The sequence below is a fragment of the Musa acuminata genome, chromosome BXJ3-4 (assembly GCF_036884655.1).
Source record: "Musa acuminata AAA Group cultivar baxijiao chromosome BXJ3-4, Cavendish_Baxijiao_AAA, whole genome shotgun sequence".
NCBI lineage: Eukaryota > Viridiplantae > Streptophyta > Magnoliopsida > Zingiberales > Musaceae > Musa > Musa acuminata.
The window spans coordinates 44,625,552-44,639,031 of record NC_088352.1 but is presented as its reverse complement, the minus strand read 5'-3'; the positions used below and the strand labels follow the sequence as shown (position 1 = coordinate 44,639,031).

The window sequence follows — 13,480 nt, the reverse complement described above, 5'->3', positions numbered from 1 at the left end:
GAATGGCCATGCACAGTCAATGGGGGTTAGCGGGACCGCGGGCTGTCGGGGTGTGCAGGCGTGTTCTTGGCACGAACTACACCGCTGCACGTGGGCCCTCACATCCCGGCACATGGTTGGCCAGTAGTAGCCTTGGCGAAGTATTTTATGTGCCAGGGTCCGCCCGCCGATGTGCTCCCCGCAGACTCCTTCATGAACCTCAGCCAGAACGGTCTGAGCTTCGTCGGGCTCCAAGCACCGTAGGAGGGGGTACGAGAAAGACTGCTTGTAGAGCCGCCCACCCACCTTGGTATACCACGCATGTGCGCGACGCAGGCGCCGAGCTGTCGCTTTGTCGGGCGGGAGAGTCCCGTCCCGTTTGAAGCGCAGCAGTTCTTGTACCCAGGTGGTAGGCGCACTACCCGAGGTTGCAGCTGCGATTTCGATGGCGCGGGCAGGAAGCTCCTCGACCCCGGGCCCCGCTTCGGGGGTTGGCTTTGATGCCAGCTTAGCTAGCATGTCGGCACACTCGTTTTCTCCCCTTGGGACGTTAGATAATGTAAAATGAAGGAATTTGGCGGTCAGGTTTTTTACCTGTGCCAGGTATTTCGCCATGGTCGGGTCATGGGCCTCGTATCCCCCGCTGAGTTGCTCGGCTACCAGCTGCAAGTCGGTGAGGACACGGATGGCGACCACCTGTATCTCGAGGGCCAACCTGAGTCTTGCCAAGAGTGTCTCGTATTCCGCCTCGTTGTTAGTGGCCTGGAACCCGAAGCAGAGGGAACGCTCGAACGACCGTCCGTCGGGAGCTTGCAACACCAGCCCCGCACCGGCACCTTTTGAGTTGGCCGTTCCGTCGACGTGCAGGACCCAGACCTCGGGGGGTTGTTCGGGGCTTTCATCCCCGATCTGGGTTAATTCCGCGATGAAGTCGACCATGGACTGTGCTTTGATAGCGGTCCTGGGCACGTATTGAATGTCATACTCGCCGAGCTCCACCGCCCATTTGAGAAGACGTCCTGCAACATCGAATTTAGACAAGATTTGCCGAAGCGGCTGGTTAGTAACGACTTCCACCGGGTGACCCTGGAAGTAGGGGCGTAGCTTCCGGGCGGACAGTATGAGGGCGAGAGCCAGCTTCTCGATCGGTGGGTATCGTTCCTCGGGTCCGTTTAGGATGTGGCTAACATAGTAGACCGGGAGCTGTTCACCGGAATGCTCCTTTACCAGGACGGAGCTTACTACATGCGGGGAGGCGGCCAGGTAGATGCTCAGCTTCTCCCCGAGAGAGACTGAGGCAAGCCGGGGGAGGTTGGCCAAGTGTTGCTTCATTTGCTTGAGGGCTTCCTCGCATTCTGCCGTCCATTGAAAACCCTTCGGGCTCTTCAATGCCTTGAAGAAGGGGAGGCAGCGATCACCTGATCGGGCGAGTAAACGGGACAAGGCGACAAGCCTCCCGTTGAGGTGCTGTAGGTCTTTGATCGTCCGAGGTGACTGCATATTGATGATCGCCTGGACTTTCTCTGGGTTGGCGTCAATTCCTCTTTCGTGTATAATGAACCCGAGGAACTTTCCCGAGGTGACGCCGAAGGCACACTTCGCGGGATTGAGTCGCATATCGAACTTGCGCAGCATGGCGAATGCCTCGGCCAGATCGGCAAGGTGGGCCCCGACCTCTTGGCTCTTCACGATCATGTCGTCAACGTAAACTTCCATGTTCCGCCCAATCTGGTGGGCGAACATCTTGTTCACTGTTCTCTGGTATGTAGCCCCGGCGTTCTTTAATCCGAAGGGCATGACTTTGTAAAAGTAAACCCCTTGATCGGTGAGAAAGGCCGTATGCTCTTGATCTCCGGGTGCCATCCTGATCTGGTTATATCCCAAGAAGGCGTCCATCAATGAGAGGCGAGCATGTCCGGCCGTAGCGTCGACCAGCTGGTCGACCTTTGGAAGGGGATAGCAGTCCTTCGGGCATGCATTGTTGAGACTGGTGTAGTCAACGCACATCCTCCAGCTTCCATTAGCTTTCTTGACGAGGACTACATTGAATAGCCATTGCGGGTATAGGGCTTCTTCTATGAAGCCTGCCTCTAGGAGTCGACCCCCTTCTTCGCGTGTGGCTAGCTGCCGATCAGGGGCCTACCGTCTGAGTTTTTGTTTTACTGGGCGAGCTTCGGGTGAGATACTGAGGTGAAGCAGGGCGATCTCTGGGTCGACGCCCGTCATATCAGATGGCGACCAAGCGAAGATGTCGGCATTCCCTTGCAGGAGGCCGATGAGCTCTCCTCGTTCTTACTCGGGTAGCTCTGACCCGATCTTAACCATCTGCTCCAGCCGATCCTCAAACAGTGGCACATTGATGGTGGATCACCTCGGCTCAAGATGGGGAGCTGGCTTCTTCGTCTCCCGAGGGTCTGCCAATGGTGGTTCGACCCTGGCCCTCTTGTGTAGCGAAACGGCGGTCAGGTAGCAGCGTCTGGATTCTCGGGGACTGCCTGTGACCTCTCCGGTCCCGGCGTGGGTCGGGAACTTCATAGTTTGGTAGTAGGTTGAGACGACGGCTCTGATTTTGTTGAGGGTCGGCCGGCCAAGAATGGCATTGTACGCGACGAGGAGGTCGATCACCAAGAAGGTGGCCATTACTGTCTTCGTCCTCGGCGGGGTTCCCATGGTTAAGGGCAAAGTGATTGCCCCTAGTTGCGAGATTGAATCACCCGTGAATCCGGTGAGTGCCGAGGATATCGGCTTCATGTTATCTCTAGGTAAGCCGAGCTTTTGGAAGACGTCAAAGTAGAGTACGTCGGCCGAGCTCCCAGTATCGACAATGATCCTTCTTACCTACGCATTGGCTATTCTGGCCGATATCACGAGCACGTCGTCGTGCTCGGCTTGCTCGGATGTCCTGGCCGGGAAGGTGACATTAGGTTCGGGCCCGTGTCTGGGAGCTTCGGTTGGGGCAGCTCTGGCGTATGCCTTCCTTCTGGCCATGGAATCCCCACCAGATGCGGGGCTGCCAGTTATTACGTCGATGTGTCGTTCGACGGGTCCTTTCGGGCGCGGTGAAGGTTCTTTGTCCGGTCGGAGGTACTGGCCGAGGTGCCCCCTGCGAATGAGCTCCTCGATCTGCCTCTTTAGCTCTCGACACTGTTCGGTGTCGTGCCCATGTTGCCGGTGGAAGCGGCAGTACTTCGATTGGTCCGCTAGCGTCCGCGGATTTCTCATCGGGTAAGGTTCTTTGAGCAGTCCATTTTCCCTTATGTGGAGGAATATTTCCGTTCGGGACGAGTTCAAGGCTGGGGGAGGGGGCCTCGAAGTCGGCTGGTCGGATCGGTCCATCCTCCGCCGAGACACGGGGGGTTGTTGCTGCCTGGGCGGCTCCGGCTTGATCCCTTTGTGCTCCCCGGGTCTTCCGGCCATCCATTCTTCCGCGACGACGAACTGGCTCGCCCGTTGGAGCATCTCGGGTACCGTCGTGGGAGGTCGCTCCACTAGGGACCAGAAGAACCTGGAGGGGCGCAGGCCTATCATGAATGCCTGCATCGATAGAGAAGGGTGAGCGTCCGAGAGTCCTTGGATTTGCGTCGTGAAACAGTTCAAAAAGTGGGAGAGGGGCTCATCCTCCCTTTGGTTGAGCCCGAGGAGCAGCGCCACGGAAGTTGAGCTCGAAGTCCCGGGCGAGCTGATCGAAGGAAGAGATGGTTCCGATCTTGAGGCCGCTGTACCATGCACGGGCCGGTCCCCTCAAAGTCGTTGGGAACACCCTGCACATCAGGGCATCGGAAGTTCCATATAGTGCCATTTGGGCGCGAAATGCGGCTACGTGATCCACGGGGTCAGTGGCGCCATCATAGGCGTCCAGGGATGGGAGCCGAAAGTGTGGCGGGATTGCTTGATCTTGTATTTCGGGTGTGAACGGGGACCCTTGGTATCTGCCCGCTCCGAGCTCTCCTTTCGACCTGCGAATCTCTTGTTGTACTTCGTTGAGGCGTTGATTGAAGAGGCGCAACTAGGCTTGCAGGGCCTTCGTCGGGTTCGCGGACGGCCGCTCGAGCTCCGAGCGACTCGACGTGCCTTCCGCCTCCCGGTCCCCGAGCTGGGCCGTTGGGTTTCGAGGCGAGAGAGGGGGCTCGGGGAGCGGCGCGTGCATCCGGGCGGCGGGTTCGCACTGTTGCAAAGGCCGGGTGGCATGTGGGGGCGTTGGCTGGGAGACGAGCGGGATGATAGTCTGCACCACGCCCGCCAGTGCTCAGACTTGGTGGGCGAGATCGTGGAAGGCTTCGGGCGAAACAGGAGGCGGGCCGACGGGGGCGTCGGGCGGCGACAAGCCCGGGTCGTTGAACAGCCGCCAGTAGCGCTCCGAAGTTGTGGCGGGGCGTTCGTCTCGGGGCTCGTCCCGCGGGGGATGGTCCTCTGGGGTGCTGACCGGGCGTGACCCCATAGCTGTGGGTTCGCCAAAGTGGGTCTGCTGATCATTCGACATTCGAGCCCTCCTTCTAGCGCCAAAATGTTGCGGGGAACAACTGTATGCCGTGGCCTCGGGGCCGACGCAGCTTGGTTCGGGGTCCGAATGCGAGGGGATCCGACGCGACATTCCTCGAAGCAGGTGGGGTGGCTGGTCACGGGGGTCCGGATGGGATGTAGTGCGGGGGGTGATGCCTCACCGCGGCGACTGGAAGGGGCGACCTCGCCTTCGTTCCTGCACACAGGTCGGGTCGGAAGCTCGGCCCGACCCCTCCGACGATCAAGTCAGATGATATGGAGAAGGGTTTTTGGTGTGAAGCTCCCTCCTTTTCGTTTAGAACTCGGGGGTATTTATAGGGTAGTTTAGCGTTACCTGATGTGCCCGCCTGTGGGAGGCAGGATCGTACCTCTGATGGCGTCTGACACTGTTGTTGACGTTGCGTGGAGAACCGGATTGCCGCAGGGTATGGGCGAGGGTCGGTCGTTGTCCTCCCCTGTCGTGGTCAAGCGCGCGGGGTTGGAAGTCGTCGCCTGATAGCGGACGACGTCAGCGCGTGTCGAGTCAATGTTATTGCCTTCCTCATTGGGCAGAGCAGCGCCCAGGTGGGGTCATCGTCGTGACACGTCATGTCGCCATCATTACCCCTATCATTACTGGATAGTTGCATGCAATATCAAGGAAAAATGCCTGTGAGCTTTTGCATATACTCTTATCTTTTTGCTTATTAGATGTTGCCATGTGCTGATGTTTGTTGGATGCAAACTACATGTACTAAACCATACTAGTCATTGTCCAGGAACGTGCAATAAAGAGTTTACATGACTTTATATGGAAACATCAGCATGCAGTCCATGCGTTTGAACCTTGAGTTACTTAGAAACATCATTTGATTAGTGTAACTTACCTTTGTATTCGTCATCTATTTCTTCTGCAGATACTTCCACCTCCAAGTGTAACTGGTGCTCTTCATATAGGCCATGGTCTTACTACTGCAATACAGGTGTATATTAGACATTTTCTTCCCTGGTTTCATTGACTTATGATCGTGCTTCAGATACCTGTTTCTTTGATTCTGTATTTTTATCTAATATGTTTTGCCATGTTATGTAATCGAGGATACAATTGTCCGTTGGCGGAGAATGTCGGGCTATAACGTTCTGTGGATGCCTGGAATGGACCATGCTGGCATAGCAACCCAGGTTGTGATTTCTTTTTAAGCATCTTGTAGATTATGTCGAAGCTGAAACTAATTTGCTTGGCCAATTTTGAAACTAGTGTGCTCAACTTTGAAACTAATTGTTGAATTTACTCAATGATGGCCTGTAGAGTAGTAAAGTGACCTCTTGTGATAATAAAATCTGCTTGTTCTATTCATGTAAATCCCCTCTTTTCTGTTTCTTCTGATGAATGCTTAGTGAACTTAGCTTTTTTGGGTTCTCCATAATTTTCTTAAATGGTGCGCTCATTACTTTTTGCTGCCAAATATTTGAGTCATATCTAGTGTATAGTTGATTATTGCCATGCTTATATTCTTTTTTCTTAAAAAAAAAATACAGGTTATATATATTCTTTGTTATGTTTTCGACCTTGGTAACTCCTGAAAATTCTTCATCGTGATTCCGTTCTATACCCCATTTCATAGGAAACCTCAAAGTGAATATTACATTATATTTTATCTATATCCCGAACTTAAAACTTAGAAGAGCTTAAAAAATATACACATTCATACTAAAATATGTTTTTTATAAAGAAATCCTAAAATTAGTTGAGAGAAGGATGACCATTAATATAAAAAAGCCTGGATTTATTCTTTGATTTTAAAGAGTTTCTTGACTGATTTTAAAGAATTATCTTGGACCCGAACTGTTTAAAAGCGGTGGTCTACACAATATTCAGTATGGACTAAGCCCGATAATATTTAGAACCATCCACACAATAATTATAACCTAAAATTATGATTTTTTTAAAATATTCCTTGCAAAATTCTAGTGGCCTTTGTTACAAGTATGTTATGATTGTTTATTATATTAGCAACATAAATTTAAACATTGGTATCTGGTCCAACACATAATGACCATTATCGTTACCCTCTGTGCCTATTTTTTTTTCTTTTTAAAACATGCACAGCACAAAACATGATATACTTTCCACATGTAACATCTCATAGTAGTATATGAAGTAACTAGTTTTATTCAATTTAAGTTTCAAATAACAAGGTCTCACGTGTAACAAAATTTAGTCGGAATATCTCATACTAAAACTAAAACTGCAAAGACTAAGGGCATCACGCAGTGCTACCTAGTGGCGGATGATGTTCCTCTTTGAGTTGATTCTTTAATGGAACTTGAAAGGTGCACTGAAACAGATAAAAATCATAAATCAGCAATCCTAAGTAGAAACATCCTAAACTTTCTCACAAGAATTGTAACAAAATCATTAATCATGTACAAATATCAATAAGTGGAAATCAATATCAAAACATTCATAAATAAATCTTAATAACTACTCTCAATAGCATAGCATATGATGGATCATTGATACCATGGACTGGTGAGTCGACATGGTTGGTCCACTATCGAAGGTGCAAGCTCACCCAGATGTCTCTTCTCTGATGTGGGAGACTTGGTGAGGTGAGACCATGTTGACGGTCTAGTAGGAAGTCGTTTTGCTAGCAAGGATCCGATTCAGGATGATCGGGCAAGCAGCCTGGGATCTTTCGGGTTGCGAGGTTCCTCCTTAGAGCTAGGTTGTTTGGGTGACCTCGGGCGACGGGTTGTCTCATGGCTATGTGGTTGCGTCTTGACAACAGGATTATCTCATGACTGCTTGTGATCCTACATAACAGGCCGGTACTAGGGGGTAACCCAGCGTGGCCCCTCCAAAGCTAAAGTCAGTGAAGGGGAGAATGCAGCGGTGTGAGCTGTATGATTGAGTTAGTGTATATAGAGTTTGTGTGTAGAGAGCCTTTTTATACCCGATCCCTAGGCTCTCTTACCGGTTGGCCTAGGATAAGATTAGGTGAATTACCTGATTATTCTTTGATCCTGATAAGGTGGGGTGATTATTGCCAGTGGAGATCATCGGGCGGTGCCATTTTAGGGCTGGTGACTTGGAACCCCACTTAGGTGCTCGACCTTGGTGGTAGATGAGTTGGCATAGGGCAAAATCATCCCTATCAGCATGATAAGTAACAAGTCTGGATCTTAGATCTCATAAACATCTAGCCTAGGTTGGACCCCAATCGAGGATGGAGATATTGTCTAGCATGATGGATTCCTAATCTCCTAGTAATGGATGGAGAGAATCTATATCACACTCCATCTCTCCCAAATAGAGTGGTAGAGTAACTGTCTGCCAACCTTGTGGTATATTGATATGAATTATAGATCCATTCAAAAAGTCTGATTTTCTAATAATTGTAAAATAGAAGTGTTTCTAATAATTGTTTTTTTCTTCAAATTTGATGGATAATGTGCTGATCTCTTGTTTCTTTACTGAGGTATCAAAATACTTTTTACTCCCTCTTCGAAATGTGTAAAAAATATTATAGATACATCTACTCTAGGGTTTTATTGCTAAATGGTGCCACTTACTAGCATCTCTCAGGTGGTTGTGGAGAAAAAGTTGATACGTGAGAACAACGTAACAAGGCATGATATTGGACGCGAGAGATTTGTTTCTGAGGTCAGTTCTTTCTTTCTTATGAATAATAGTAGGCTTCTCCTTCTACCCTATAATATTCATTTTTGTTTAGTAGCAATCATTGTTCAGCATGTGATGTTTTATCCTCACAAATGAGATTGCTATTGCTGCAAAATTGATGTTTTCATGGTTGTTAGTCTGTTGATATTCTCTGCTTTCTTCCTTGTGTTTGACAGGTTTGGGATTGGAAAAATGAGCATGGAGGCACCATCCTAAACCAGGAACGTCGGTTGGGAGCCTCGCTTGACTGGTCTCGTGAGGTCAGTTTAGGTGGTCCAGGAGCTGTTACTTGTTAGTTAGCTCAGAAATAATCTTATTATTTGAACATTTCCTTTTTCTATTAACAGTTCTTCACGATGGATGAGGCAAGATCAAAGGCAGTAACCGAGGCTTTTGTCAGGCTTTACAGAGAAGGTTTAATTTATAGGTTGGTTGCTTCAAACAATCATATTCAGATTGTATCAAGCAATTGCGGACATGATTGAATCTTTCACTTTCTGGGTGTTAATAATGATAATTTTTCTCTCTCTAATTTGTATCACACGTCGTATTCAATTTTAGCAAAAGTTTGATCCTATATATATACAAATCCTTTTTTTTTTTTTTGGGAAAAAAAGTTTGAGCCTTTTTGGGAACTCTACCAATGCATTATTGTTTGGGCCTATTTTCAGGGATCATTGCCTTGTGAATTGGGATTGCACATTACAAACAGCAATATCTGATGCTGAAGTATGGGTGACATTTTATTCAAAAGAATTTTAGGTTTTATAATTCTTTTGCAAATAGTAACTATCCTTGTGCCTGTTATTTTCAGGTTGGTCTCATGGATATCAGAGGAGAGACATTTCGAAAGGTCCCCGGTTATGACCATGAAGTTCAGTTTGGTGTTTTGATTTCTTTTGCCTATCCGCTTGAGGGAGATTTGGGTGAGATTATAGTTGCCACCACAAGAGTGGAGACAATGCTGGGTGATACTGCAATTGCTGTTCATTCTAACGACAAGCGCTATACTCATCTTCATGGAAAATGTGCAGTCCATCCGTTTAATGGCAGAAAGCTTCCAGTGATCTGTGATGATAACTTAGTTGTCCTTGAATCTGGAACTGGGGCTGTCAAAGTAAGCATATTCCAGATGTTCAAAATAATTTTTACTTGACAGCTACCCCTGTGTTTCGCTGATTGTTAAATTCATTTTTACCTGAAATCATATTGCAGATAACTCCGGCTCATGACCCTAATGACTATTTAGTTGGAAAACACCATAATCTTGAATTCATTAATATCTTTACTGATGACGGGAAGATAAATAGCAATGGTGGTGCAGAGTTTGAAGGGATGCCACGGTTTACAGCTCGTGTGGCTGTTACTGAGGCACTGAGGGCACAGGTATCAATATATTGGTGTTTTTATGGCCACAGACTAGAAGCATTGATCTGTTTTATTCCTGCTTTATGTGAAGTATTTGACTTAGTATAGGATGAGAAAGACCATTATCATGAATCATGCTATGTTAACTGTGACTTTTAAATTCGAAGACATCTGTTGTTGCTTAGTTATATTCCTTGTCTTTGACTTTTTTAAGAGATAAATTCAACCTCTTTTTGCACCATCTTCCGTCTTCAACCTCTTTTTGCGTTTAAGAGGTTCATTCAACCTGGCCTAAATGCAAAATTCCATGTTCCAAGTAGATAAGTCATTTCACATTGTTTGTTCATTTATACAATATTTCAATTCTAAGCAGCTTTGAAGCAACGGGCTGAACGATTATCAATTAACATTTCTATTTTTATCAAATTCCTGCATCGGTAGTCTATTGCAATTGTTTGAACATCTCAACTTTTACCTTCAAGTCTACATAAATGATTTAGTCTTGTGTTGCTGTGTGCTTCCCTAGTAAAATATTAGAAGAACATTATATTTTTATTTTCTACTCTAATCGTAAATGGTAAGATATGTCCGTTGTCCAGAAACAAGGAAGCAAAAATTGGCTAAGGTCGTATATTGCACACATATTCATCTCCCTTTCAACTCATGTTTAGGTATATGGTAGTTTGGTCAAAAAAATTACAAGTGATGTAACGATCGATTAAAAGAAATCGTCCACCAGGATCTAGGTGTCATTTCCACATGCAATTTAATTTTGTTGGAATTATCTCTTTATAATTTTCTTTAATTTAACTTAAAACTATTCCAATTTCAGCCTTTTGCCCTTCTCTTTTCTCGATCATACAAGTTTTAGTATGTGCTAATGCCAATGAGAACGTTTCCATGGGAACAGGGACTGTATAGAGGAGCTCAGAAGCATGAAATGAAACTTGGCATTTGTTCCAGAAGTAATGATGTTGTTGAACTGATGGTAAAGTCTCAGTGGTTTGTGGATTGCAAAAGCATTGCAAAACTAGCTCTCGGTGCAGTGATGAGTGATGACAACAAGAAAATTGAGATCATTCCACATCAGTATGAACAAGAACTGATTCGGTAATTCAGACTCTTAGATCGTAGAAGCCAACCTTATTTATATGTTCTATCGGTGTATGCTGATCTGTGCTAGCTTATGATTGGTGTCATTAATTTGGATTTTTGGGTGACATTAATTTGCGTGCTTTTCTAAACAGATGGCTGGAGAATATATGTGATTGGTGCATTTCAAGACAACTTTGGTGGGGCCATCGAGTTCCTGCCTGGTATGTGACACTTGAAAAAGATGAGTTTAAAGATATGGGTTCTTACAATGACCACTGGGTGGTCGGAAGAAGTGAGCAGGAAGCAGTTTTGGAGGCAAAGCAGATCTTTGCAGGGAAGAAATTTGAGATTGCACAAGATCCAGACGTGTTAGATACATGGTTTTCAGCTGCTCTTTTACCATTATCTGTGCTCGGCTGGCCAGAAGTCACACCAGATTTTAAGGCATTCTACCCAACTTCGTTGCTTGAAACTGGACATGATGTTCTATTCTTGTGGGTAGCCCGGATGGTAATGCTGGGAATGAAACTTGGAGGTGACGTGCCCTTCAGAAAGGTAACTAACTGATAAGCATATATATATATATATATATATATATATATATATATATATATATATATATATATATATATATATATTATAGGTAGTTGTTGAATTATGGGACAAATGGTAAATGTGGCACAGTTTGATATGTTCAAAACTAGAGTACTTAAAAAGGAAGTAACAAATAGTGGTGCAGACTGCTTGTATTACTAAACATGCGCTAGTATTAGCTAACCGACTTGGATGCTTTCTTTTAATCATCTTCAGGTTTATTTGCACCCTATGATTTATGATGCACATGGCCAGAAAATGTCCAAGTCAAAAGGCAATGTTATTGATCCACTTGACTTAATAAATGGAATATCACTTGAAGGCTTGCACAAGCGGTTGGACACTAGTAATTTTGACCAAAGTGATTTGGAAAAGGCAAAAATGGACCAGATTAAAGATTTCCCTAATGGTATTCCTGAATGTGGTGCTGATGCCCTCCGCTTTGCGCTTGTTTCTTATACAGATCAGGTTCGCTTCTGCGCTTTGCTAACCGACTTTTTTTAAGCTTGCTTTTTTGCTGAAAGATACATTTTTTCCTTCTCAGTCAAACAAGATTACTCTGGATGTGCCACGAGTTGTTGGTTATCGACAATGGTGTGATGAATTATGGAATGCTGTACATTTTGCCATGACAAAGCTTGGAGACGACTATTGTCCTCGTGAGATTCATACTATCGAATCGATGCCGTTAATATGTCAATGGACACTTTCAGTTTTAAACAAGGCCGTATGGAAAACTATATCAGCTTTCGAGTCATACAAGTTCTCAGACGCTTCTACAGTCTTATATTCATGGTGGCAATATCAATTTTGTGATGTCTTTATTGAAGCGGTCAAACCTTACTTTGAGAACTTATCAGAGTTTGAATATGCTAGAGAAGCCTCAAGGGATACTCTATGGATATCTCTAGACACCGGTTTGCGTCTTTTACATCCCGTGATGCCATTTATTACTGAAGAGTTATGGCAGCGTCTCCCTCGAGCACAAGGAAAGAAAGAATCCATTATGATATCAGAGTATCCATCAGTTGTGGAGGTGAGCATAGTCTCCTTTTTGTTAGTGTTGCCAATTTCTGAACTTTATTTCTCTATTTCTTTTTATAGGCACGGACAAATATGAGAATTTAAGTTCTATTCATTTTATAGGCATGGACAAATGAGGGGATTGAGGAAGATCTAGAGATTGTTAATGCTGCTGTGAGAAAGTTTAGATCGCTACGTCCGCAATGCAACGAGAACAGAAGGTTCTAACAAACTATCTGCTTATATGAAAAAAACTTAGTTGTCAGTACCCGGACAGGACAGTATTATTGTAGTATTCCACTAAAATCATATAAATTTTTTTGAAGTGCCCATTTATGTTTGTACCATTGGTATCCAGATATTGGTACATAGTTGTAATTGTCAATGTGGACCTCTCTTTCGAATGCTACTAGTAGTAGATTTTTCTGTGTTGGAAACTGTATTGACGTGTTTATATCCCTCCTTTCCAGATTTCCAGCTTTTGCACTCTGCCGAGGACATCATATCACTAATATCATGAAGACCTATGAATTTGAGATAACAACTCTGGCATCTGTATCTTCTTTAAAGGTTATCTAAAGAAAACCTATTGACGATTCTTTTTAGCAGAGCTTTATTTTGTGCTTTCAAACAACTGGAAGAAGAAACAATAGCACTGTTAGTGATGTTTTTATTGGACTTTCTAACTTTACACTATCAGATATTTTACACTTCTTCTGTATCTTCCTTCAAAATTTATTCGCAGAGGAGTTGTTAATTTTTTTTTGTTGAGTAGAAACCGTTAATAATTCTTGCTGAGTAAAGCTGTCTTGTGCATTTTCAAACGATTAGAAGAAGGAATATCTTAGCACTATTAATGATATTTTTATTTGAGTTTCAAACTTTTCTGTGTTAACTATTGAAATCTTACGCTAGTCATTTCCTTGGTTTTCCATGTTTCATGATTGTGTGGTTTAGCTTGTGGTTCCATTTTCGTTATATTTTTATTTGTTATTTTTTATATTAAAAAATTAATGTACAATATGAAGAATATTATCAACTTTATTGGTAGTTTACCTCCTCCACATGTTCTTGCTATAATTGGATTACAAAATTTTTATTAAATATTAAATTATATGTTTACAAATTCGTGTAGGTTCTGGTTGAGAATGACATGGCTCCAGCTGGATGTGCTGAAGATATCGTAAATCAGAACCTGACCGTGTATCTCAAGCTTGAAGGAACACTTGATACAGAAACTGAACATGAAAGGTGTCA

General features: G+C 45.0%; 1 protein-coding gene across 1 annotated transcript in view; it reads left to right on the top strand.

Annotated features, from left to right (window-relative positions):
- LOC135636449 (valine--tRNA ligase, mitochondrial 1-like) overlaps nucleotides 1–13,480 on the top strand; it is a 28,952-nt gene that overhangs the window by 6,053 nt on the left and 9,419 nt on the right. Inside the window, exons 4-18 of the mRNA XM_065148139.1 lie at nucleotides 5,376–5,441; nucleotides 5,557–5,640; nucleotides 8,048–8,125; nucleotides 8,320–8,403; nucleotides 8,491–8,570; nucleotides 8,815–8,872; nucleotides 8,958–9,260; nucleotides 9,359–9,529; nucleotides 10,422–10,621; nucleotides 10,759–11,161; nucleotides 11,417–11,668; nucleotides 11,745–12,236; nucleotides 12,347–12,444; nucleotides 12,694–12,793; nucleotides 13,359–13,474. Of these exons, the coding sequence (XP_065004211.1) occupies nucleotides 5,376–5,441; nucleotides 5,557–5,640; nucleotides 8,048–8,125; nucleotides 8,320–8,403; nucleotides 8,491–8,570; nucleotides 8,815–8,872; nucleotides 8,958–9,260; nucleotides 9,359–9,529; nucleotides 10,422–10,621; nucleotides 10,759–11,161; nucleotides 11,417–11,668; nucleotides 11,745–12,236; nucleotides 12,347–12,444; nucleotides 12,694–12,793; nucleotides 13,359–13,474 (2,585 nt within the window). The remainder of the gene's footprint in view (nucleotides 1–5,375; nucleotides 5,442–5,556; nucleotides 5,641–8,047; nucleotides 8,126–8,319; nucleotides 8,404–8,490; nucleotides 8,571–8,814; nucleotides 8,873–8,957; nucleotides 9,261–9,358; nucleotides 9,530–10,421; nucleotides 10,622–10,758; nucleotides 11,162–11,416; nucleotides 11,669–11,744; nucleotides 12,237–12,346; nucleotides 12,445–12,693; nucleotides 12,794–13,358; nucleotides 13,475–13,480) is intronic.